At 51.4% G+C, this 22,559-nt stretch overlaps 2 protein-coding genes and 1 long non-coding RNA gene across 3 annotated transcripts in view; all 3 read right to left on the bottom strand.

The window, feature by feature from the left end:
- Positions 1–1,844, bottom strand: part of LOC309682694 — a 5,169-nt gene extending 3,325 nt beyond the window's left edge. Inside the window, exon 1 of the long non-coding RNA XR_014270148.1 lies at positions 1,805–1,844. This is a non-coding gene — a long non-coding RNA (uncharacterized lncRNA). The remainder of the gene's footprint in view (positions 1–1,804) is intronic.
- Positions 1–22,559, bottom strand: part of CCDC9 (coiled-coil domain containing 9) — a 206,193-nt gene that overhangs the window by 163,567 nt on the left and 20,067 nt on the right. The gene's annotated exons all lie outside the window — the stretch shown is intronic.
- On the bottom strand, positions 1,846–21,900 carry DHX34 (DExH-box helicase 34; the record flags this gene model as incomplete). Its single annotated transcript, XM_082496805.1, has 16 exons — positions 1,846–2,110; positions 3,678–3,801; positions 3,886–4,062; positions 4,234–4,491; positions 4,581–4,687; positions 4,879–4,978; positions 10,657–10,824; positions 10,900–11,142; positions 11,244–11,345; positions 15,587–15,780; positions 15,907–16,081; positions 16,254–16,471; positions 16,574–16,676; positions 18,689–18,958; positions 19,052–19,363; positions 21,211–21,900. The coding sequence occupies 16 exons, from the start codon at positions 21,898–21,900 to the stop codon at positions 1,977–1,979; spliced, it is 3,375 nt and encodes a 1,124-aa protein (XP_082352931.1). The 3' UTR covers positions 1,846–1,976.

Genomic DNA, 22,559 nt, shown 5'->3' with positions numbered 1-22,559 from the left:
CCTTTTCCCCCTTTTCCCCTTTTCCCCCCTTTCCCTTTTCCCCTTTTCCCCTTTTCCTTTTCCCCTTTTCCCCCTTTTCCTTTTCCCCTTTTCCCCCTTTTCCTTTTCCCCTTTTCCCCCTTTTCCTTTTCCCCTTTTCCCCCTTTTCCTTTTCCCCTTTTCCCCCTTTTCCTTTTCCCCTTTTCCCCCTTTTCCTTTTCCCCTTTTCCCCCTTTCCCTTTTCCCCCTTTTCCCCCTTTTCCTTTTCCCCTTTTCCCCCTTTTCCTTTTCCCCTTTTCCCCCTTTCCCTTTTCCCCTTTTCCCCCTTTTCCTTTTTCCCCTTTTCCCCCTTTTCCTTTTCCCCTTTTCCCCTTTTCCTTTTCCCCTTTTCCCCCTTTTCCTTTTCCCCTTTTCCCCTTTTCCTTTTCCCCTTTTCCCCCTTTTCCTTTTCCCCTTTTCCCCTTTTCCTTTTCCCCTTTTCCCCTTTTCCCCCCTTTTCCTTTTCCCCTTTTCCCCCTTTTCCTTTTCCCCTTTTCCTTTCCCCTTTTTCCTTTTCCCCCTTTTCCTTTTCCCCTTTTCCCCCTTTTCCTTTTCCCCTTTTCCCCTTTTCCTTTTCCCCTTTTCCCCCTTTTCCTTTTCCCTTTTTCTTTTTCCCCTTTTCCCCTTTTCCCCCTTTTCCTTTTCCCCTTTTCCCACGGCAGGAACAAGCGTCCCCCGAAAGGGATGCTCAGGTCACCCGGTATTAATATTGGGGGGGGGGGGGGTTTGGGGGGCCGGTGGCGGAAAATTCCCGGCACGTGCCCCTCCGGTGATTTTCCCATGGGATACAACGGGGAAAAAAAAAAAGGAGGTGGGGACGACTGCGCGGTGTAGGAGTGCCACACTCTGGCTGTGCCGCACCAGGCAGGAGACCCCCAAGAGATTCCCCCCCCCTCTAAAACACCCCTTCGTCCTGCAAACCCCAAACCGGCCAAATCTGGGGCGGGGGGGGGGGGGGGAAGGGCAGAAATCAAAGCGGGGACCCTCACGGGCGGAGGAAACCCACATTCCGGGGCCAGCGCCGATTTTCTCCAAAAAAAAAAAAAAAAAAAAATCTATTTCTTTCCATGGTTTTGGTTTTTTTAAAAAAAAAAAAAAAAAATCTATTTCTTTCCATGGTTTTGTTTTTTTTAAAAAAAAAAAAAAAATCTATTTCTTTCCATGGTTTTGTTTTTTTTAAAAAAAAAAAAAATCTATTTCTTTCCATGTTTTTTTTTTAAAAAAAAAAAAAAATCTATTTCTTTCCATGTTTGTTTTTTTTTTTTAAAAAAAAAAATCTATTTCTTTCCAAGTTTTTTTTTTTTTAAAAAAAACCACAATCTATTTATTTCCATGGTTTTGTTTTTTTTTTTTTTAAAAAAAATCTATTTATTTCCATGTTGTGTTCTTTTTTTTTAAAAAAAAAAAATCTATTTATTTCCATGTTTTTTTTAAAAAATCTATTTATTTCCATGCTTTGTTTTTTTTTTAAAAAAAAAATCTATTTATTTCCATGTTGTGGGTTTTTTTTAAAAAAAAAAATCTATTTATTTCCATGTTGTGGGTTTTTTTTAAAAAAAAAAATCTATTTATTTCCATGTTGTGGGTTTTTTTTTAAAAAAAAAAAAATCTATTTATTTCCATGGTTTTTTTTTTTGTAATAAAAAAAAATCTATTTATTTCCATGTTTTTTGGGTTTTTTTAAAATAAAATAAATGAGGATTGAAACGAAGTTAACCTCCGCCGAGGACGCCGGAGGCGACCCCGAAACGTCAAATCCCTTTTTAGCATCCAGCCAAAAACTCACCCAAAAAATCAACGGAGGTAGCGGTGAGGTCGGGGGGGGGGGGGGGGGTGGTCTTTTCCTTTAGGGGGTTCTCCCGGTTGTCCCAACGGATCGGGGACGGATCCCGACGTCGCGGCGTTCAGCGCCGGCTGGATGAGAGCATCCCCCCCTCCCCCCAACCCCACCCCCCCCATCACTGATGCTGCTTCTTGTGCCGGAGGATTTCGGTGGGGGTGAAGGTGAAATCCCGTCGGCAAATGTCGCAGCGATAGGATCGGTGCAGGGCGGAGGTTTTGGATGAGTTTTCCGACGTTTCTTCCTGGGGGGCTGGAGGGGAAAAATAAAAAAAAAAAAAAAAAAAATAAAAATAAATAAAAAAAAAAATAATAAAAAAAAGAAATAAAAAAATAAAATAAAAAAAGAAATAAAAAAATAAAAAAAAAGAAATAAAAAATAAAAAAAAAGAAATAAAAAAATAAAAAAAGAAATAAAAAAATAAAAAAAAGAAATAAAAAAATAATAAAAAAAAGAAATAAAAAAATAATAAAAAAAAAGAAATAAAAAAATAATAAAAAAAAATAAAAAAAATAATAAAAAAAAGAAATAAAAAAATAATAAAAAAAAGAAATAAAAAAATAAAAAAAAAAATAAAAAAAAGAAATAAAAAAATAAAAAAAAGAAAAAAAAAAAAGAAATAAAAAAATAATTAAAAAAAAAAAAAGAAATAAAAAAAAGAAAAAAATAAAAAAAAGAAATAAAAAAATAAAAAAAAGAAATAAAAAAATAAAAAAAGAAATAAAAAATAAAAAAAAAAGAAATAAAAAAATAAAAAAAAAGAAATAAAAAAATAATAAAAAAAAATAAAAAAATAAAAAAAAAGAAATAAAAAAATAAAAAAAAGAAATAAAAAAATAAAAAAAAAGAAATAAAAAAATAAAGAAAAGAAATAAAAAATAAAAAAAAGAAATAAAAAAATAAAAAAAATATAAAAAAATAAAAAAAAGAAATAAAAAAATAAAAAAAAAGAAATAAAAAAAATAAAAAAAAGAAATAAAAAAATAATAAAAAAAAGAAATAAAAAAATAATAAAAAAAGAAATAAAAAAATAAAAAAAAATAAAAAAAATAAAAAAAAAGAAATAAAAAAATAAAAAAAAAGAAATAAAAAAAAGAAATAAAAAAATAAAAAAAAAAGAAATAAAAAAATAAAAAAAAAGAAATAAAAAATAAAAAAAAAGAAATAAAAAAAAAGAAATAAAAAAATAAAAAAAAAGAAATAAAAAAATAAAAAAAAGAAATAAAAAAATAAAAAAAAAGAAATAAAAAAATAAAAAAAAAGAAAAAAATAAAAAAAAAATAAAAAAATTAAAAAAAAGAAATAAAAAAATAAAAAAAAGAAGAAATAAAAAAATAAAAAAAAAGAAATAAAAAAATAAAAAAAAGAAATAAAAAAATAAAAAAAAGAAATAAAAAAATAAAAAAAAAGAAATAAAAAAATAAAAAAAAAAGAAATAAAAAAAAAAGAAATAAAAAAATAAAAAAAAGAAATAAAAAAATAAAAAAAAAGAAATAAAAAAATAAAAAAAAAAGAAATAAAAAAATAAAAAAAAGAAATAAAAAAATAAAAAAAAAGAAATAAAAAAATAAAAAAAAAGAAAAAAATAAAAAAAAAATAAAAAAATTAAAAAAAAGAAATAAAAAAATAAAAAAAAAAAAAAGAGGGATCGATAGGAAATCAAAGCCACTCGAGACTTTTTTCTTTCCTCCCCCCGGCGCGCTCCCGAAACGCGGCGTCTCGCGGCGACGCTCTTAAAACTCCCCGATTGTCGCAGCCCCCCCCCCCCCCCCCGGAGAGGATGGGGGAGGGACAGACGGACGGACGACACGAGACTCACCCTCGGCGGGTCGGCAAACGCTTTCGTGGCACATACGCTCCAGAGGGGTGAAGGGGACGCGGAGATGGCAGTGGGGACAGGTCCAAAATCTCCGCAGGCAGTCGCTGTAGAGGTCCGTATCCGTCTGCGAAGGGGACGCTCAGCGTTGCCCGTTGGGGTTGGGGGGAGGTGGGGGAGGTGGGGGGGGTTGTTCAGAGGGGTTATTCACCGTCAGGCAGTTGTAAGTGAGAAAATCCGTCACCCTGTGACCACCTTTCACCTCGTCGGGTTTCATCTCCGTCCCTTGGAAGAGCGCCGGGAGCCGGGAAGAGGCAGCCACGGTTTGGGGACCGACGTAAAGGTTTTGTTTCTCCAAAGAGGTGAGTTGGCGTAGGCGGTACGGAACCTGTAAGAGGACGGTGGGGAGGAACGTCACGGGTACGTCGGTTCTCCTCATCTTCTTCTTCCTCAGCCTTCAATCCCTGGAAAGGCGGTGGGAATGGCTGACTTAAAAACCCCAAAAAAAAAAAAACCAACAAAACACACAAAAAAAAAAAACCACGTGCGCGTGGGTCACCTCCATCCGCAAGAACTCCAAAAGTCCCCGGCTGAGGTGGGATACGTCCCGGGAACTGGGTCGGCGACCCGAATCTTCTCCCCGACCTTCCAAAAACTGGTGGAGGAGTTTTTCCCAAGAGGAACGAAGCTGTAGAGCCGCGGAGAGAAGACGGAGGGCGGAGTCGACGTGGGGGATGGTGACCTCCAACCATCCGTCCGCCACCAACCGAGCGCAGTCCCCGCCGGTGTCCAACGAACGGGAGAAGAGCAGGAGAACCTGGGGAAGAGCCCAAAGTAACGGGGGTTGGGGTGAGGAAGAGCTACGGGAGGGTTGGGAGAGGAAGAGGAAGGGAAAGAAGGCTTCACCTGTAGGGCCGGGACCCGGACGCAATTCGTCAAGTAGGGTTTGTTGGTCTCCAACAACGAGACGAAGGCGAGGAGCTGGTGGTGACGGCTCAACCCCTCCGTTGCCTCTTCAGGGAGAATTATGGGATGGTTTCGGGATCTTAGCCCTCATCCCTCACCTCCTTCCCAACCTTTCTCCCCACCCCCAGCAGCCGGGGATTTGCCGAAGTCCGAAATGGGTGGCGGTTCCCCCCCCCACCCCCCAACCAAAATAAAACCGGGGAGAACCCGGGGAGGGTTATCCAACCTTTGGTCTCACCGCGTTGAGGTCCCTCCTCGGCGTGGAGCAGCTCCGGGTTGGTGGCGAAGACGCAGGTGGGATGAAGGACGACGCCCTGCTTGGTTTTGGTGTGAAAAATCTGCAGCGAAAGGAAAACAAAAAAACCAAAAAACCAAAAAAAAAGACATCGAGGGAGAACGTGGGGCTGTCGGGGACATCATCTTTCCCCCCCCAAAGGGGCTTTGGGGACATCATCTTTCTCCCCCCAAAGGGGCTTTGGGGACATCATCTTTCTCCCCCCAAAGGGGCTTTGGGGACATCATCTTTCCCCCCCCAAAGGGGCTTTGGGGACATCATCTTTCCCCCCCCAAAGGGGCTTTGGGGACATCATCTTTCCCCCCCCCAAAGGGGCTTTGGGGACATCATCTTTCTCCCCCCAAAGGGGCTTTGGGGACATCATCTTTCCCCCCCCCAAAGGGGCTTTGGGGACATCATCTTTCCCCCCCCCCAAAGGGGCTTTGGGGACATCATCTTTCCCCCCCCAAAGGGGCTTTGGGGACATCATCTTTCCCCCCCCAAAGGGGCTTTGGGGCTGTTGGGGACATCATCTTTCCCCCCCCCAAAGGGGCTTTGGGGACATCATCTTTCCCCCCCCCAAAGGGGCTTTGGGGACATCATCTTTCCCCCTCCAAAGGGGCTTTGGGGACATCATCTTTCCCCCTCCAAAGGGGCTTTGGGGACATCATCTTTCCCCCCCCAAAGGGGCTTTGGGGACATCATCTTTCCCCCCCCCAAAGGGGCTTTGGGGACATCATCTTTCCCCCCCCCAAAGGGGCTTTGGGGACATCATCTTTCCCCCCCCCAAAGGGGCTTTGGGGACATCATCTTTCCCCCCTCCAAAGGGGCTTTGGGGACATCATCTTCCCCCCCCCAAAGGGGCTTTGGGGACATCATCTTTCCCCCCCCAAAGGGGCTTTGGGGACATCATCTTTCCCCCCCCAAAGGGGCTTTGGGGACATCATCTTTCCCCCTCCAAAGGGGCTTTGGGGACATCATCTTTCCCCCCCCAAAGGGGCTGTTGGGGACATCATCTTTCCCCCCCCAAAGGGGCTGTTGGGGACATCATCTTTCCCCCCCCAAAGGGGCTTTGGGGACATCATCTTTCCCCCCTCCAAAGGGGCTGTTGGGGACATCATCTTTCCCCCCCCCAAAGGGGCTTTGGGGACATCATCTTTCCCCCTCCAAAGGGGCTTTGGGGACATCATCTTTCCCCCCCCAAAGGGGCTTTGGGGACATCATCTTTCCCCCCCCCCAAAGGGGCTTTGGGGACATCATCTTTCCCCCCCCAAAGGGGCTTTGGGGACATCATCTTTCTCCCCCCAAAGGGGCTTTGGGGACATCATCTTTCTCCCCCCAAAGGGGCTTTGGGGACATCATCTTTCCCCCCCCAAAGGGGCTTTGGGGACATCATCTTTCCCCCCCCAAAGGGGCTTTGGGGACATCATCTTTCCCCCCCCCCAAAGGGGCTTTGGGGACATCATCTTTCCCCCCCCCCAAAGGGGCTTTGGGGACATCATCTTTCCCCCTCCAAAGGGGCTTTGGGGACATCATCTTTCCCCCTCCAAAGGGGCTTTGGGGACATCATCTTTCCCCCCCCCCAAAGGGGCTTTGGGGACATCATCTTTCCCCCCCCCCAAAGGGGCTTTGGGGACATCATCTTTCCCCCCCCCAAAGGGGCTTTGGGGACATCATCTTTCCCCCCCAAAGGGGCTTTGGGGACATCATCTTTCCCCCTCCAAAGGGGCTGTTGGGGACATCATCTTTCCCCCCCCAAAGGGGCTTTGGGGACATCATCTTTCCCCCCCCCAAAGGGGCTTTGGGGACATCATCTTTCCCCCCCCCCAAAGGGGCTTTGGGGACATCATCTTTCCCCCTCCAAAGGGGCTTTGGGGACATCATCTTTCCCCCCCCCGAAGGGGCTTTGGGGACATCATCTTTCCCCCCCCAAAGGGGCTTTGGGGACATCATCTTTCCCCCTCCAAAGGGGCTTTGGGGACATCATCTTTCCCCCCCCCAAAGGGGCTTTGGGGACATCATCTTCCCCCCCCCCAAAGGGCCTTTGGGGACATCATCTTTCCCCCCCCCAAAGGGGCTTTGGGGACATCATCTTTCCCCCCCCAAAGGGGCTTTGGGGACATCATCTTTCCCCCCCCCAAAGGGGCTGTTGGGGACATCATCTTTCCCCCCCCAAAGGGGCTTTGGGGACATCATCTTTCCCCCCCCCCAAAGGGGCTTTGGGGACATCATCTTTCCCCCTCCAAAGGGACTTTGGGGACATCATCTTTCCCCCCCCCAAAGGGGCTTTGGGGACATCATCTTTCCCCCCCCCAAAGGGGCTTTGGGGATATCATCTTTCCCCCCCCAAAGGGGCTTTGGGGACATCATCTTTCCCCCCCAAAGGGGCTTTGGGGACATCATCTTTCCCCCTCCAAAGGGGCTTTGGGGACATCATCTTTCCCCCCCAAAGGGGCTTTGGGGACATCATCTTTCCCCCTCCAAAGGGGCTTTGGGGACATCATCTTTCCCCCCCCCAAAGGGGCTTTGGGGACATCATCTTTCCCCCCCCAAAGGGGCTTTGGGGACATCATCTTTCCCCCCCAAAGGGGCTTTGGGGACATCATCTTTCCCCCTCCAAAGGGGCTTTGGGGACATCATCTTTCCCCCCCCCAAAGGGGCTTTGGGGACATCATCTTTCCCCCCCCCAAAGGGGCTTTGGGGACATCATCTTTCCCCCTCCAAAGGGGCTTTGGGGACATCATCTTTCCCCCCCAAAGAGGCTTTGGGGCTGTTGGGGACATCATCTTTCCCCCCCCAAAGGGGCTTTGGGGACATCATCTTTCCCCCCCAAAGGGGCTTTGGGGACATCATCTTTCCCCCCCAAAGGGGCTTTGGGGACATCATCTTTCCCCCTCCAAAGGGGCTTTGGGGACATCATCTTTCCCCCCCCCAAAGGGGCTTTGGGGACATCATCTTTCCCCCCCCAAAGGGGCTTTGGGGACATCATCTTTCCCCCCCAAAGGGGCTTTGGGGACATCATCTTTCCCCCTCCAAAGGGGCTTTGGGGACATCATCTTTCCCCCCCCCAAAGGGGCTTTGGGGACATCATCTTTCCCCCTCCAAAGGGGCTTTGGGGACATCATCTTTCCCCCCCAAAGAGGCTTTGGGGCTGTTGGGGACATCATCTTTCCCCCCCCAAAGGGGCTTTGGGGACATCATCTTTCCCCCCCCAAAGGGGCTTTGGGGACATCATCTTCCCCCCCCCAAAGGGGCTTTGGGGACATCATCTTTCCCCCCCCCCAAAGGGGCTTTGGGGACATCATCTTTCCCCCCCCCAAAGGGGCTTTGGGGACATCATCTTTCCCCCCCCCAAAGGGGCTTTGGGGACATCATCTTTCCCCCCTCCAAAGGGGCTTTGGGGACATCATCTTTCCCCCCCCAAAGGGGCTTTGGGGACATCATCTTTCCCCCCCCAAAGGGGCTTTGGGGACATCATCTTCCCCCCCCCAAAGGGGCTTTGGGGACATCATCTTTCTCCCCCCAAAGGGGCTTTGGGGACATCATCTTTCCCCCCCCAAAGGGGCTTTGGGGACATCATCTTTCCCCCCTCCAAAGGGGCTTTGGGGACATCATCTTTCCCCCCCCAAAGGGGCTTTGGGGACATCATCTTTCCCCCCCCCAAAGGGGCTTTGGGGACATCATCTTTCCCCCCCTCCAAAGGGGCTTTGGGGCTGTTGGGGACATCATCTTTCCCCCCCCAAAGGGGCTTTGGGGACATCATCTTTCCCCCCCCAAAGGGGCTTTGGGGACATCATCTTTCCCCCCCCCCAAAGGGGCTTTGGGGCTGTTGGGGACATCATCTTTCCCCCCCCAAAGGGGCTTTGGGGACATCATCTTTCCCCCCCTCCAAAGGGGCTTTGGGGCTGTTGGGGACATCATCTTTCCCCCCCCAAAGGGGCTTTGGGGACATCATCTTTCCCCCTCCAAAGGGGCTTTGGGGACATCATCTTTCCCCCTCCAAAGGGGCTTTGGGGACATCATCTTTCCCCCCCCCAAAGGGGCTTTGGGGCTGTTGGGGACATCATCTTTCCCCCCCCCAAAGGGGCTTTGGGGACATCATCTTTCCCCCCCCCAAAGGGGCTTTGGGGACATCATCTTTCCCCCCTCCAAAGGGGCTTTGGGGACATCATCTTTCCCCCCCCCAAAGGGGCTTTGGGGACATCATCTTTCCCCCCCCCAAAGGGGCTTTGGGGACATCATCTTTCCCCCCCCAAAGGGGCTTTGGGGACATCATCTTTCCCCCCCCCAAAGGGGCTTTGGGGACATCATCTTTCCCCCCCTCCAAAGGGGCTTTGGGGCTGTTGGGGACATCATCTTTCCCCCCCCAAAGGGGCTTTGGGGACATCATCTTTCCCCCCCCAAAGGGGCTTTGGGGACATCATCTTTCCCCCCCCCCAAAGGGGCTTTGGGGCTGTTGGGGACATCATCTTTCCCCCCCCAAAGGGGCTTTGGGGACATCATCTTTCCCCCCTCCAAAGGGGCTTTGGGGCTGTTGGGGACATCATCTTTCCCCCCCCAAAGGGGCTTTGGGGACATCATCTTTCCCCCTCCAAAGGGGCTTTGGGGACATCATCTTTCCCCCCCCCAAAGGGGCTTTGGGGCTGTTGGGGACATCATCTTTCCCCCCCCCAAAGGGGCTTTGGGGACATCATCTTTCCCCCCCCCAAAGGGGCTTTGGGGACATCATCTTTCCCCCCTCCAAAGGGGCTTTGGGGACATCATCTTTCCCCCCCCCAAAGGGGCTGTTGGGGACATCATCTTTCCCCCTCCAAAGGGGCTTTGGGGACATCATCTTTCCCCCCCCAAAGGGGCTTTGGGGACATCATCTTTCCCCCCCCAAAGGGGCTTTGGGGACATCATCTTTCCCCCCCCAAAGGGGCTTTGGGGACATCATCTTTCCCCCCCCAAAGGGGCTTTGGGGACATCATCTTTCCCCCCCCAAAGGGGCTTTGGGGACATCATCTTTCCCCCCCCCAAAGGGGCTTTGGGGACATCATCTTTCCCCCCCCAAAGGGGCTTTGGGGACATCATCTTTCCCCCCCCTCAAAGGGGCTTTGGGGACATCATCTTTCCCCCCCCCAAAGGGGCTTTGGGGACATCATCTTTCCCCCCCCCAAAGGGGCTTTGGGGACATCATCTTTCCCCCCCCCAAAGGGGCTTTGGGGACATCATCTTTCCCCCCCCAAAGGGGCTTTGGGGACATCATCTTTCCCCCCCCCAAAGGGGCTTTGGGGACATCATCTTCCCCCTCCAAAGGGGCTTTGGGGCTGTTGGGGACATCATCTTTCCCCCCCCCAAAGGGGCTTTGGGGACATCATCTTTCCGCCCCCCAAAGGGGCTTTGGGGACATCATCTTTCCCCCCCCCAAAGGGGCTTTGGGGACATCATCTTTCCCCCCCCAAAGGGGCTTTGGGGACATCATCTTCCCCCCCCCAAAGGGGCTTTGGGGACATCATCTTCCCCCCCCCAAAGGGGCTTTGGGGACATCATCTTTCCCCCCCCCAAATGGGCTTTGGGGACATCATCTTTCCCCCCCAAAGGGGCTTTGGGGACATCATCTTTCCCCCTCCAAAGGGGCTGTTGGGGACATCATCTTTCCCCCCCCAAAGGGGCTTTGGGGACATCATCTTTCCCCCCCCCAAAGGGGCTTTGGGGACATCATCTTCCCCCCCCCAAAGGGGCTTTGGGGACAACGCGGACCTGATCGGAGTCTTTGCGGCCGCTGTTGAGTTGGTCGGGTACGGCCAGTTGGGGGTAAAGCCCCCGGCACAGCACCAGTTTGAGCAGGATGAGCTGGGAGGAGGTGAGGGCTGAACTGGATACGACCTGGAGCTCCTCCACGTCGTGGCGGAGTTTGAACTTGACATCCTACGGAAAAGAGACGACGTCAGGAAGATGGTCCCATCCTGCTTCCCGGGAGAGGAGAGGAACGCTGAGGGTCACCTGGATATCGACGCTGCGCTCCCCTTTCCGGTGGGTACCACCATCCTCTTCCTCTTCACCGGAGGAGCCGGCGTCCATCCCATCTCGCAACCGCAGCACTTTCCGCTTCCGACTTTCCGTTTCGGCGTGGGAACGCCACAAGCGGTGGAGCTCACGGCGTTCCCGGTGCCGGTTTTGCCGGCTGTAGCTATCGGTGAACCGGTGGGAGGTTTCTTCCAACAACCGGTGGTCTCGGAGAAGCTCCTGAGGTTGGTGGGAGAAGGTGGGAAGATCGGTTCACCTCCGCACCGCCAACGCATGGATGAGCGGCGAATCCCAATGCCAACGGATCCCGTTTTCCTCACCCGAAATTGGCGCCGTAGGTTGGCGGCTTCGTAAAGCCGATGTTCTTCCAGACCTCGGCGTCGGCACCATTTCCGAGAGTTACCGCCGCGCTCCGATTTCACCTGCAGTCGGGAAAAAAAAGGAGTCGGGAAAAAAAAGGAGTCGGAAAAAAAAAGGAGTCGGAAAAAAAAAGGAGTCGGAAAAAAAAAGGAGTCGGAAAAAAAAAGGAGTCGGGAAAAAAAAGGAGTCGGGAAAAAAAAGGAGTCGGGAAAAAAAAGGAGTCGGAAAAAAAAAGGAGTCGGAAAAAAAAAGGAGTCGGAAAAAAAAAGGAGTCGGAAAAAAAAAGGAGTCGGAAAAAAAAAGGAGTCGGGAAAAAAAAGGAGTCGGGAAAAAAAAGGAGTCGGGAAAAAAAAGGAGTCGGGAAAAAAAGGAGTCGGGAAAAAAAAGGAGTCGGAAAAAAAAAGGAGTCGGAAAAAAAAAGGAGTCGGAAAAAAAAAGGAGTCGGAAAAAAAGGGTTCGGAACAAAAGGAGTCGGGAACAAAAGGGTTCGGAACAAAAGGAGTCGGGAAAAAAAGGGTTCGGAACAAAAGGAGTCGGAAAAAAAGGGTTCGGAACAAAAGGAGTCGGGAAAAAAAGGGTTCGGAACAAAAGGAGTCGGAAAAAAAAGGGTTCGGAACAAAAGGAGTCGGAAAAAAAGGGTTCGGAACAAAAGGAGTCGGAAAAAAAAGGGTTCGGAACAAAAGGAGTCGGGAAAAAAAGGGTTCGGAACAAAAGGAGTCGGAAAAAAAAGGGTTCGGAACAAAAGGAGTCGGGAAAAAAAGGGTTCGGAAAAAAAAGGGTTCGGAAAAAAAGGGGTTCGGAAAAAAAAGGGTTCGGAAAAAAAAGGGTTCGGAAAAAAAAGGAGTGAGTGGGAAAAAAGGAGTGAGTGGGGAAAAAGGAGTGAGTGGGGAAAAACAGGAGTGGGGAAAAACAGGAGTGGGGAAAAACAGGAGTGGGGAAAAACAGGAGTGGGGAAAAACAGGAGTGGGGAAAAACAGGAGTGGGGAAAAACGGGGTCGGGAAAAAAAGGGGTCGGGAAAAAAAGGGGTCGGGAAAAAAAGGGGTCGGGAAAAAAAGGGGTCGGGAAAAAAAGGGGTCGGGAAAAAAAGGGGTCGGGAAAAAAAGGGGTCGGGAAAAAAAGGGGTCGGAAAAAAAGGGGTCGGAAAAAAAGGGGTCGGAAAAAAAGGGGTCGGGAAAAAAAGGGGTCGGGAAAAAAAGGGGTCGGGAAAAAAAGGGGTCGGGAAAAAAAGGGGTCGGAAAAAAAGGAGTCGGAAAAAAAGGAGTCGGAAAAAAAGGAGTCGGAAAAAAAAGGTTCGGAACAAAAGGGTTCGGAACAAAAGGAGTCGGAAAAAAAAGGGTTCGGAAAAAAAAGGGTTCGGAAAAAAAAGGGTTCGGAAAAAAAGGGTTCGGAAAAAAAAGGGTTCGGAAAAAAAAGGAGGGAGTGGGAAAAAAAAGGAGGGAGTGGGAAAAAAAAGGAGGGAGTGGGAAAAAAAAGGAGGGAGTGGGAAAAAACCGGGGTCGGGAAAAACCGGGGTCGGGAAAAACCGGGGTCGGGTAAAAACGGGGTCGGGTAAAAACGGGGTCGGGAAAAAAAGGAGTCGGGAAAAAAAGGGGTCGGGAAAAAAAGGGGTCGGGAAAAAAAGGGGTCGGAACTCCCCGGGGATGTCCTATGGGGATTTAAGTGCCCCTCGCCCAAAAAATCAGCCCCCCAAAATGTCCTATGGGGATTTAATGCGCTTCACCCCCAAAATCAGCCCCCCAAAATGTCCTATGGGGATTTAATGCACTTCACCCCCAAAAATCAGCCCCCCAAAACCTCCCGCGGGGATTTGAGCGCCCCTCGCCCCCAAAAATCAGCCCCTCAAAATGTCCTATGGGGATTTAATGCGCTTCACCCCCAAAATCAGCCCCCCAAAAACCTCCCGCAGGGATTTGAGCGCCCCTCACCCCAAAAATCAGCCCCCCAAAACCCCCTATGGGGATTTGAGCGCACTTCACCCCCAAAATCAGCCCCCCAAAAACCTCCCGCGGGGATTTGAGCGCACTTCACCCCAAAAATCAGCCCCCCAAAATGTCCTATGGGGATTTAATGCGCTTCACCCCAAAATTCAGCCCCCCAAAATGTCCTATGGGGACTTAATGCGCTTCACCCCCAAAATCAGCCCCCCCAAAACCTCCCGTGGGGATTTGAGCGCACTTCACCCCCAAAATCAGCCCCCCAAAATGTCCTTCGGGGATTTAATGCGCTTCACCCCAAAAATCAGCCCCCCAAAAATGTCCTATGGGGATTTAACGCGCTTCACCCCCAAAATCAGCCCCCCAAAAACCTCCTGCGGGGATTTGAGCGCACTTCACCCCAAATATCAGCACCCCAAAATGTCCTATGGGGATTTAAGCGCCCCTCGCCCCCAAAAATCAGCCCCCCAAAATGTCCTATGGGGATTTAAGCGCCCCTCGCCCCCAAAAATCAGCCCCCCAAAACCTCCTACGGGGATTTAACGCACTTCACCCCCAAAATTCAGCCCCCCAAAAACCTCCCGTGGGGATTTGAGCGCCCCTCACCCCAAAAATCAGCCCCCCAAAACCCCCTATGGGGATTTGAGCGCACTTCACCCCCAAAATCAGCCCCCCAAAAACCTCCCGCGGGGATTTGAGCGCACTTCACCCCAAAAATCAGCCCCCCAAAATGTCCTATGGGGATTTAATGCGCTTCACCCCAAAATTCAGCCCCCCAAAATGTCCTATGGGGACTTAATGCGCTTCACCCCCAAAATCAGCCCCCCCAAAACCTCCCGTGGGGATTTGAGCGCACTTCACCCCCAAAATCAGCCCCCCAAAATGTCCTTCGGGGATTTAATGCGCTTCACCCCAAAAATCAGCCCCCCAAAAATGTCCTATGGGGATTTAACGCGCTTCACCCCCAAAATCAGTCCCCCAAAAACCTCCCGTGGGGATTTAAGTGCCCCTCGCCCCCAAAAATCAGCCCCCCAAAATGTCCTATGGGGATTTAATGCACTTCACCCCCAAAATCAGCCCCCCAAAATGTCCTATGGGGATTTAACGCACTTCACCCCCAAAAATCAGCCCCCCAAAATGTCCTATGGGGATTTAATACGCTTCACCCCCAAAATCAGCCCCCCAAAAATGTCCTATGGGGATTTAATGCGCTTCACCCCAAAATTCAGCCCCCCAAAATGTCCTATGGGGACTTAATGCGCTTCACCCCCAAAATCAGCCCCCCCAAAACCTCCCGTGGGGATTTGAGCGCACTTCACCCCCAAAATCAGCCCCCCAAAATGTCCTTCGGGGATTTAACGCGCTTCACCCCCAAAATCAGCCCCCCAAAAACCTCCTGTGGGGATTTGAGCGCACTTCACCCCAAAAATCAGCCCCCCACAACCTCCTACGGGGTTTTAATGCGCTTCACCCCAAAAATCAGCCCCCCAAAATGTCCTATGGGGATTTAAGCGCCCCTCGCCCCCACAAATCAGCCCCCCAAAACCTCCTACGGGGATTTAACGCACTTCACCCCCAAAATCAGCCCCCCAAAAACCTCCCGTGGGGATTTCAGCACCCCTCACCCCCAAAAATCAGCCCCCCAAAAATGTCCTATGGGGATTTAATGCGCTTCACCCCAAAAATCAGCCCCCCAAAATGTCCTTCGGGGATTTAATGCGCTTCACCCCCAAAATCAGCCCCCCAAAAACCTCCTGTGGGGATTTGAGCGCCCCTCACCCCCAAAAATCAGCCCCCCCAAAATGTCCTATGGGGATTTAATGAGCTTCACCCCCAAAATCAGCCCCACAAAACCTCCCGTGGGGATTTGAGCGCCCCTCACCCCCAAAAATCAGCCCCCCCAAAATGTCCTATGGGGATTTAATGAGCTTCACCCCCAAAATCAGCCCCCCAAAAACCTCCTGCGGGGATTTGAGCGCACTTCACCCCAAAAATCAGCCCCCCAAAATGTCCTATGGGGATTTAATGCACTTCACCCCCAAAATCAGCCCCCCAAAATGTCCTATGGGGATTTAATGCACTTCACCCCAAAATTCAGCCCCCCAAAAACCTCCCGTGGGGATTTAAGTGCCCCTCGCCCCAAAAATCAGCCCCCCAAAATGTCCTATGGGGATTTAATGCACTTCACCCCCAAAATCAGCCCCCCAAAATGTCCTATGGGGATTTAATGCACTTCACCCCCAAAATCAGCCCCCCAAAAACCTCCCGTGGGGATTTGAGCCCCCCTCGCCCCCCAAAAAGCCGAGTCTCCCCCCCCCACCCCCCCCAACCGCCCGTCGCCTCCCCTCCTTCGGGGCAGGAATCCCACCTGGACCCACTCGTTGAAAACGTTGAGCAGCGTCAGGGGGTCTCCGTGGGGGCTCTCGAGGGGCCGTCGGGCGGCGGCGCAGTCGGGACGGGGGCGAGCGGGTCGCAGGAACGGCGACGGAACGCTCAGCACCGCCGCCACCGTCAGGATGGGTTCCGTCAAACCCAAGAGAGCGCCCAGGACCAACATTTCGCCTGCGAGAAAGCACGTGAAGACCCCACCACGCTCCTCCTCCGCGCCATCACTTCTGCTTCAACGTGGGGGGGTTTTTTTTTGGGGGGGAGGGGGTTGTTTTGTTTTATTTTCCCAAAATTACTCACCGATCACCACGTCCACCGGCAGTTGAGCCAACAGATTCCCAACGGGCGTCAAGTTTTCAGCCTCGTCCAGGGCTCCCTGCTCCTTCAGGTACCGCACGGCCGTCTCCAGGCTGGAAGATGGAGGTGGCTCCAAAAATGGGAAGGTCCGGGGGTCGCCCAACCCCATACTCTTTAACTGCGAGAAAAAAAAAACCCAAAAAAAACCAAACCACAAAAAAATAACAACGGATGGAGAACGAGCCCGGCGCCGACGGGAAGAGCCAGCACGCCCCGTCAGCCGCTACGTTTCCCTTCCGTCGTCTTCCCAAATCTCTTCCCGACGGCAGAAGAAGGAGCCTCAATTTTACCTGGAGCACCAAAGAATCCAGAGCGACCCGTTGGATCTCCGGCACCGGGTAGGGGGAAAAAGCGTCGTAGTCGGATTCGGCGTAAAGGCGGTAACAGACACCGGGACCGGTTCTACCGGCACGTCCCTTCCGTTGCTCGGCGCTCGCCCGGCTGATCCAAAATTCCTGCAACCGCTGGAGTTTGCCCTGAGGGTCGTAGCTCATCTCCTTCACCTTCCCTGGAAGGAGGAGGAAGGAAGGAGAAGCTCGGAGCAGGGCAGGAGAGAAGGAGAAGCTTTTCCACCCGTCGTCGAGGGGAGCGTTTGTTTGTTTTTTTTTACCAGAATCCAACACGAAACGCACGCCGTCGATCGTCACCGAGGTCTCCGCGATGTTGGTGGAGAGGATGCACTTACGGACGCCGGGAGGAGGAACGTCGAAGACCTGGAGGAGGAGAAACGACGGTCTTTACGGCAACGAAGCTGTCCCCGTTGGAGGGAGGAGGCAAACGCGAGGTTGCGCCCAACGGTGGCACCCCAAAACCACCCACAACCGGAGCCGAGGCGGATTTTTTTATCCACCCAAGAGTTCGGAGAGACTTGGCGGAGGTGCTCCTCAAACCGTCTTCCATCGTCTCCCAGTAGTCCCGGCGGACCGGGGAGGTGCTATCAGACTGGAAACCAGCCAACGTGATCCTCATCCACCAGAAGGAGGATCCGGGGAACTACAAGGGCCGTCGGTTTGACTTCGGTGCCGGGGAAGCCGATGGGAGAGCAGATCATCCATCCCCGGTACCATCCGGTGGTACGGATGGGGACAACCCTGGAAAGCCAGCAAGGTTTTGGACACCTTCTTCCACCTCATCCTCGCAGGGCAAGCTTGGGAAGCGTGGGTTGGATGGAGAGTGGGGTGGGGGGCTGACCTCCTGCAGAACAGCTCTGGGGAAAGGGACCTGGAAGTCCTGGTGGTCAACAGGGTGACCACGAGCCAACGCCGCGTCCTGGTGGCCAAGAAGACCAATAGCATCCTGAGGGGCATCAAGAAGAGCGTGGCCAGCAGGTGGAGGGGGGTCATCCTCCCCCTCTGCTCTAACCCGGGGAGGTCACATCTGGAGTATCGGGGCCAGTTCGGGGCTCCCCGGGTCAAGAAGGACAGGGAACTGCTGGAGAGGGTCCAGTAAAGGGCTACGGAGATGATGGGGGGACTGGAGCATCTCTCTGATGAGGAGAGGCTGAGGGATGTGGGGCTTTTCAGTCTGGAGAAGAGAAGACTGAAGGGGGGGGAGATGTCATCAACGCTGATAAATCCTTAAAGGGAGGGGGAAAAAAAAAAAAAAAAAAGTCTTTTTTAGTCTTTTTTCAGTGGTTCCCGGTGACGGGACAAGAGCTCCAGAGGTCCCTTCCAACCCCGACCAGTCTGTGACCATCCGACGGAGTCAACGTGGGTTGATGAAAGGCAGGTCCTGCTCGATGAAGCTGATCTTCTACAACACGGTTTTAGAGGGTGTGGGAAAAGCTGGGGGTGATGTCTCTCCGGACTTTGGGAGAGCCTTCGACGGCGTTTCCCACAGCGTTCTACTGGAGGAAGCGGCCGCTCGCCGCTTGGAGGGGCGTACGCTTGGTTGGGTTAAAAAAAAAACCAAAAAAAACCCAAAAAAAACCCGGCTGGAAGAGAGCGGTGGTGAACGGAGTTCATTCCGGTCAACGGCCGGTCACGAGCGGTGTCCCTCCAGGGCTCAGGACCGGGAACGGTCCCGTTTAACACCTTTTATCAACGATCTGGATGAGGGGATGGAACGCGGTCTCGGTAAATTCGGGGATGAGATCGAGTTGGGTGGGAGAGTTGACCCGTCTGAGGTCTCGGCACTGGTAGAGGTCAAATCTCGAGTACGGCGTTCAGTTTTGGACCCCTCACCGCAAGAAGGACGTGGAGGCGCTGGAGCGTGTCCAGAGAAGGTCCAACGGAGCTGGTGAGGGGTTTGGAGGACGCGTCTTACGGGGAGCGGCTGAGGGAACTGGGGGAGTTCAGCCTGGAGAGGAGGAGGCTGAGGGGTGACCTTCTCGCTCTCTACTGGAAGGAGGTCGCGGAGAGGCGGGACCTGTTCCGTCAAGTAACGGGTGGTAGAACAAGAAGAAACGGCTTCAAGTTGGGCCAAGGGAAGTTTCCATCGGATATTAGGAAGAATTTCTTTACTGGAAGGGTCATTGGACACTGGAAGGCGCTACCCAAGGCGGCGGTGGAGTCCTCATCCCTTAAATACCTCCAGGGGGTGTAGATATAGCGCTGAGGGACACGGTTCAACGGTGGGCTTGGAAGCGTCAGGTCAAGGATTGGATTTGGATGATCTTAGAGATCTTTTCCAATCTAAGAGATTCTGGGATGATTCTTCGCTCCGCGCCATCCGGTCGCCGTATCCCACCCCGGCATCGTTCCGGGGTCGGTCCCGTTTCACTTACCTTATCCTGCTCGGTGACGGAGAGGGTGCTGTGCAAGGGGAGGACGATCCAACGTTGGGTACGGGCGGCGTAAGCCTGAGCCGCCTCCAGCACGGAACCGATTTCGGCTACGCCGCTGAGAAACACCAACAGGTCGCCGCGTTCCTCCGGCGGGTACTTGTGATCGATGGCTTGAAGCACCCGCAGGTAGGGAAGGGGATCCAGGCGCTCCGATTTCCCCGATTTCCCCCCGGCGGATGCTTCTTCCTTCGGGATGGGTTGGTAGATGACCTACAGGAGCAGAGAGGAGGAGGACGTTGTCTCCGGGTAGACGCGAAGGAGCGATTTGTAGCCGCACTGCGGATTCATCCCTAAAATCCTCACCGAGATGGGGAAGATCCTTCCCGGCACCTGCAGCACCGGAGCACCCCCAAAATATCCGGAAAAAAGATGGATGTTGATGGTCGCCGACATCAGAATCAACTTAAGGTCCGGCCGAAGGGGAAGGAGGCGGCGCAGGACCCCCAGGAGGAAATCGCTGTGCAGATGTCGCTCGTGAACCTCGTCGGCGATGAGGACGCGGTACCCGGGCAGCGCCGGCTCCCGCTGGACCTGCCGCAGGAGCAGCCCCTCCGTCAGGAAGACGATCTTGGTGGCCGGCGAGCGGGTGCTCTCGAAACGGATTTGGTAGCCCACCTGGGGCGGGGAAGAGGAAGAAGGGAAGAGGAAAAAATAGCGGATAAATTCAATTAAAATGGAATAAAGTCGGGAATAAAGTCGGGAATAAAGTCGGGAATAAAGTCGGGAATAAAGTCGGGAATAAAGTCGGGAATAAAGTCGGGAATAAAGTCAGAGTCGAAGAAGAGTCGAAGAAGAGTCGAAGAAGAGTCGAAGAAGAGTCGAAGAAGAGTCGAAGAAGAGTCGAAGAAGAGTCGAAGAAGAGTCGAAGAAGAGTCGAAGAAGAGTCGAAGAAGAGTCGAAGAAGAGTCGAAGAAGAGTCAAAGAAGAGTCAAAGAAGAGTCGAAGAAGAGTCGAAGAAGAGTCGAAGAAGAGTCGAAGAAGAGTCGAAGAAGAGTCGAAGAAGAGTCGAAGAAGAGTCGAAGAAGAGTCGAAGAAGAGTCGAAGAAGAGTCGAAGAAGAGTCGAAGAAGAGTCGAAGAAGAGTCGAAGAAGAGTCGAAGAAGAGTCAAAGAAGAGTCAAAGAAGAGTCAAAGAAGAGTCAAAGAAGAGTCAAAGAAGAGTCAAAGAAGAGTCAAAGAAGAGTCAAAGAAGAGTCAAAGAAGAGTCAAAGAAGAGTCAAAGAAGAGTCAAAGAAGAGTCAAAGTCAAATACAACTGATTAAACCCGAACGAAGTCGGATAAAAACGCGAACGAAGTCGGATAAAAACGCGAACGAAGTCGGATAAAAACGCGAACGAAGTCGGATAAAAACGCGAACGAAGTCGGATAAAAACGCGAACGAAGTCGGATAAAAACCCGAACGAAGTCGGACAAAACCCGAACGAAGTCGGATAAAACCCCGAACGAAGTCGGATAAAACCCCGAACGAAGTCGGATAAAACCCCGAACGAAGTCGGATAAAAACCCGAACGAAGTCGGATAAAACCCCGAACGAAGTCGGATAAAAACCCGAACGAAGTCGGATAAAAACCCGAACAAAGTCGGACAAAACCCGAACAAAGTCGGACAAAACCCGAACGAAGTCGGACAAAACCCCGAACGAAGTCGGACAAAACCCCGAACGAAGTCGGACAAAACCCCGAACGAAGTCGGATAAAACCCCGAACGAAGTCGGACAAAACCCCGAACGAAGTCGGACAAAACCCCGAACGAAGTCGGACAAAACCCGAACGAAGTCGGACAAAACCCCGAACGAAGTCGGACAAAACCCCGAACGAAGTCGGACAAACCCCGAACGAAGTCGGACAAACCCCGAACGAAGTCGGACAAAAACAGAACGAAATCGGAAAAAACCCAACAAAGTCGGATAAAAACCCAACAAAGTCGGATAAAAACCCAACAAAGTCGGATAAAAACCCAACAAAGTCGGATAAAAACCCAACAAAGTCGGACAAAACCCAACAAAGTCGGATAAAAACCCAACAAAGTCGGATACAAACCCAACAAAGTCGGATAAAAACCCAACAAAGTCGGATAAACCCAAAGTTGGATAAACCCGAACGAAGTCGGATAAACCCAAAGTCGGACAAAACCGAACGAAGTCGGATATTTCTCTCTCGAAGCGTTTAACCCCTCTCCGGGTAACGAAACATTTCCGAATATCCGAATCCCGAACCCACGAACCACCGACCTCTCCTCCCCTCCGGGCAACTCCGCGCCACCTCCCGATTCAGTCTCATCGCCCAATTCTTCACCTCGATAAATATATCAATATATTTTATTATTATTATTATTAATTTTTAATAAATATATATTGATATTTGGACTTCTTTTTTTTTTTTTTTTTTTTTTTTTGGGGGAACAAAACCGACTTGAATTTTGAGCTTTCCGGAACGCCGTCGGCAACCGGCGGAATTCACCCACCTGGTTTCCGTACTGGTGCAGGCTCTCCAAACTAACTCGTTTGGCTAACGAGACGCAGGCGATACGGCGTGGTTGGGTACAAGCCACGTGGCTATAACCGGCCGCCAACAAAAATTGAGGCACCTGCGTGGATTTCCCGCAACCGGTATCGCCGGCGATGACCACCACTTGGTTTTCAGCCACGGCGCGGAGCAACCGGTGACGGTACTGGAAGATGGGAAGCGCCTCCCGTTCCCGTCGGAGTTTGGTAAGTTTGGCGAAGTTTTGTTTTTGGGTGAAATCCAGATAGTGAAGCAAAGCGAAGCGGAATTCGGAAAGGCGTTGTCGCGGCACCTCGGAATCTCCATCCCGGTTTCGTAATTCCGAGTCGACGTTCAGTACCGAGAGGTTGATGCGGTATCGGGAATCGTAGCGAAGCGGTAAATCGAAGGGGCGAACGGCGGAGGCGGAGGGTTCCGCCCGGACGCGGCGGTTGGGGGACGATTCCCGATGGGTTTTGAGGTTCTGAAAACGTCGGAGCCGTTCGAAGAAAAGCCAGAAATTACGGATATCTTCGGAACCGCCTCCGATATAATCCTGTCGGTGGAAATAGAGTTCTTCCAACCGACGCCGCGTGGTGGGGCAGTCCCAGTCCCACCGGGAAGGGTCCCCTTCACGCCGGCGGGAGGCGGTGTCTTTTTCCGAAGGCATTTTCCGCGGCGATGCGGATGCGGAGACGGGAATCTACGTCAGGACGATGGGAAGTGGGGGATTGACCGCGGCTGCTCCTCCCGGGGGGGGGGGGTCTGGGGGGGTGTCAGGGGGGAACAGGGTGAGACCCCGCTTGGTCCCGGTCGTCCCTCCGTACCGTTACCACTGGAGCCTCCTCCTTGTCCCCAGTCGGGACCCCCCCCAACACCCCACATATTGCCCGAGACCCCCATATCCCAGCCCAGCCCCCTGGGACCCCCATATTCCCTATCCCAGCCCCCCGAGACCCTCATGCCTCATCCCAGCCCCATAGCACCCCACATACCTTGAGCCAGACCCCTGGGACCCCCATATTCCCTATCCCAGCCCCCCGAGACCCTCACGCCCCATCTCAGCCCCATAGCACCCCACATACCTTGAGCCAGACCCCAGGGACCCCCATATTCCCTATCCCAGCCCCCTGAGACCCTCACGCCCCATCCCAGCCCCATAGCACCCCACATACCTCGAGCCAGCCCCCGGGACCCCCATATGCCCTATCCCAGCCCCCCAAGACGCTCACGCCCCATAGCACCCCACATACCTCGAGCCAGCCCCCTGGGACCCCCATATTCCCTATCCCAGCCCCCTGGGACCCTCACACCGCATCCCAGCCCCAT

Source organism: Vanellus vanellus (assembly GCF_965231255.1).
Source record: "Vanellus vanellus genome assembly, chromosome: 31".
Classification (NCBI taxonomy): Eukaryota; Metazoa; Chordata; class Aves; order Charadriiformes; family Charadriidae; genus Vanellus; species Vanellus vanellus.
This window is presented reverse-complemented; position numbering and strand designations above follow the sequence as displayed.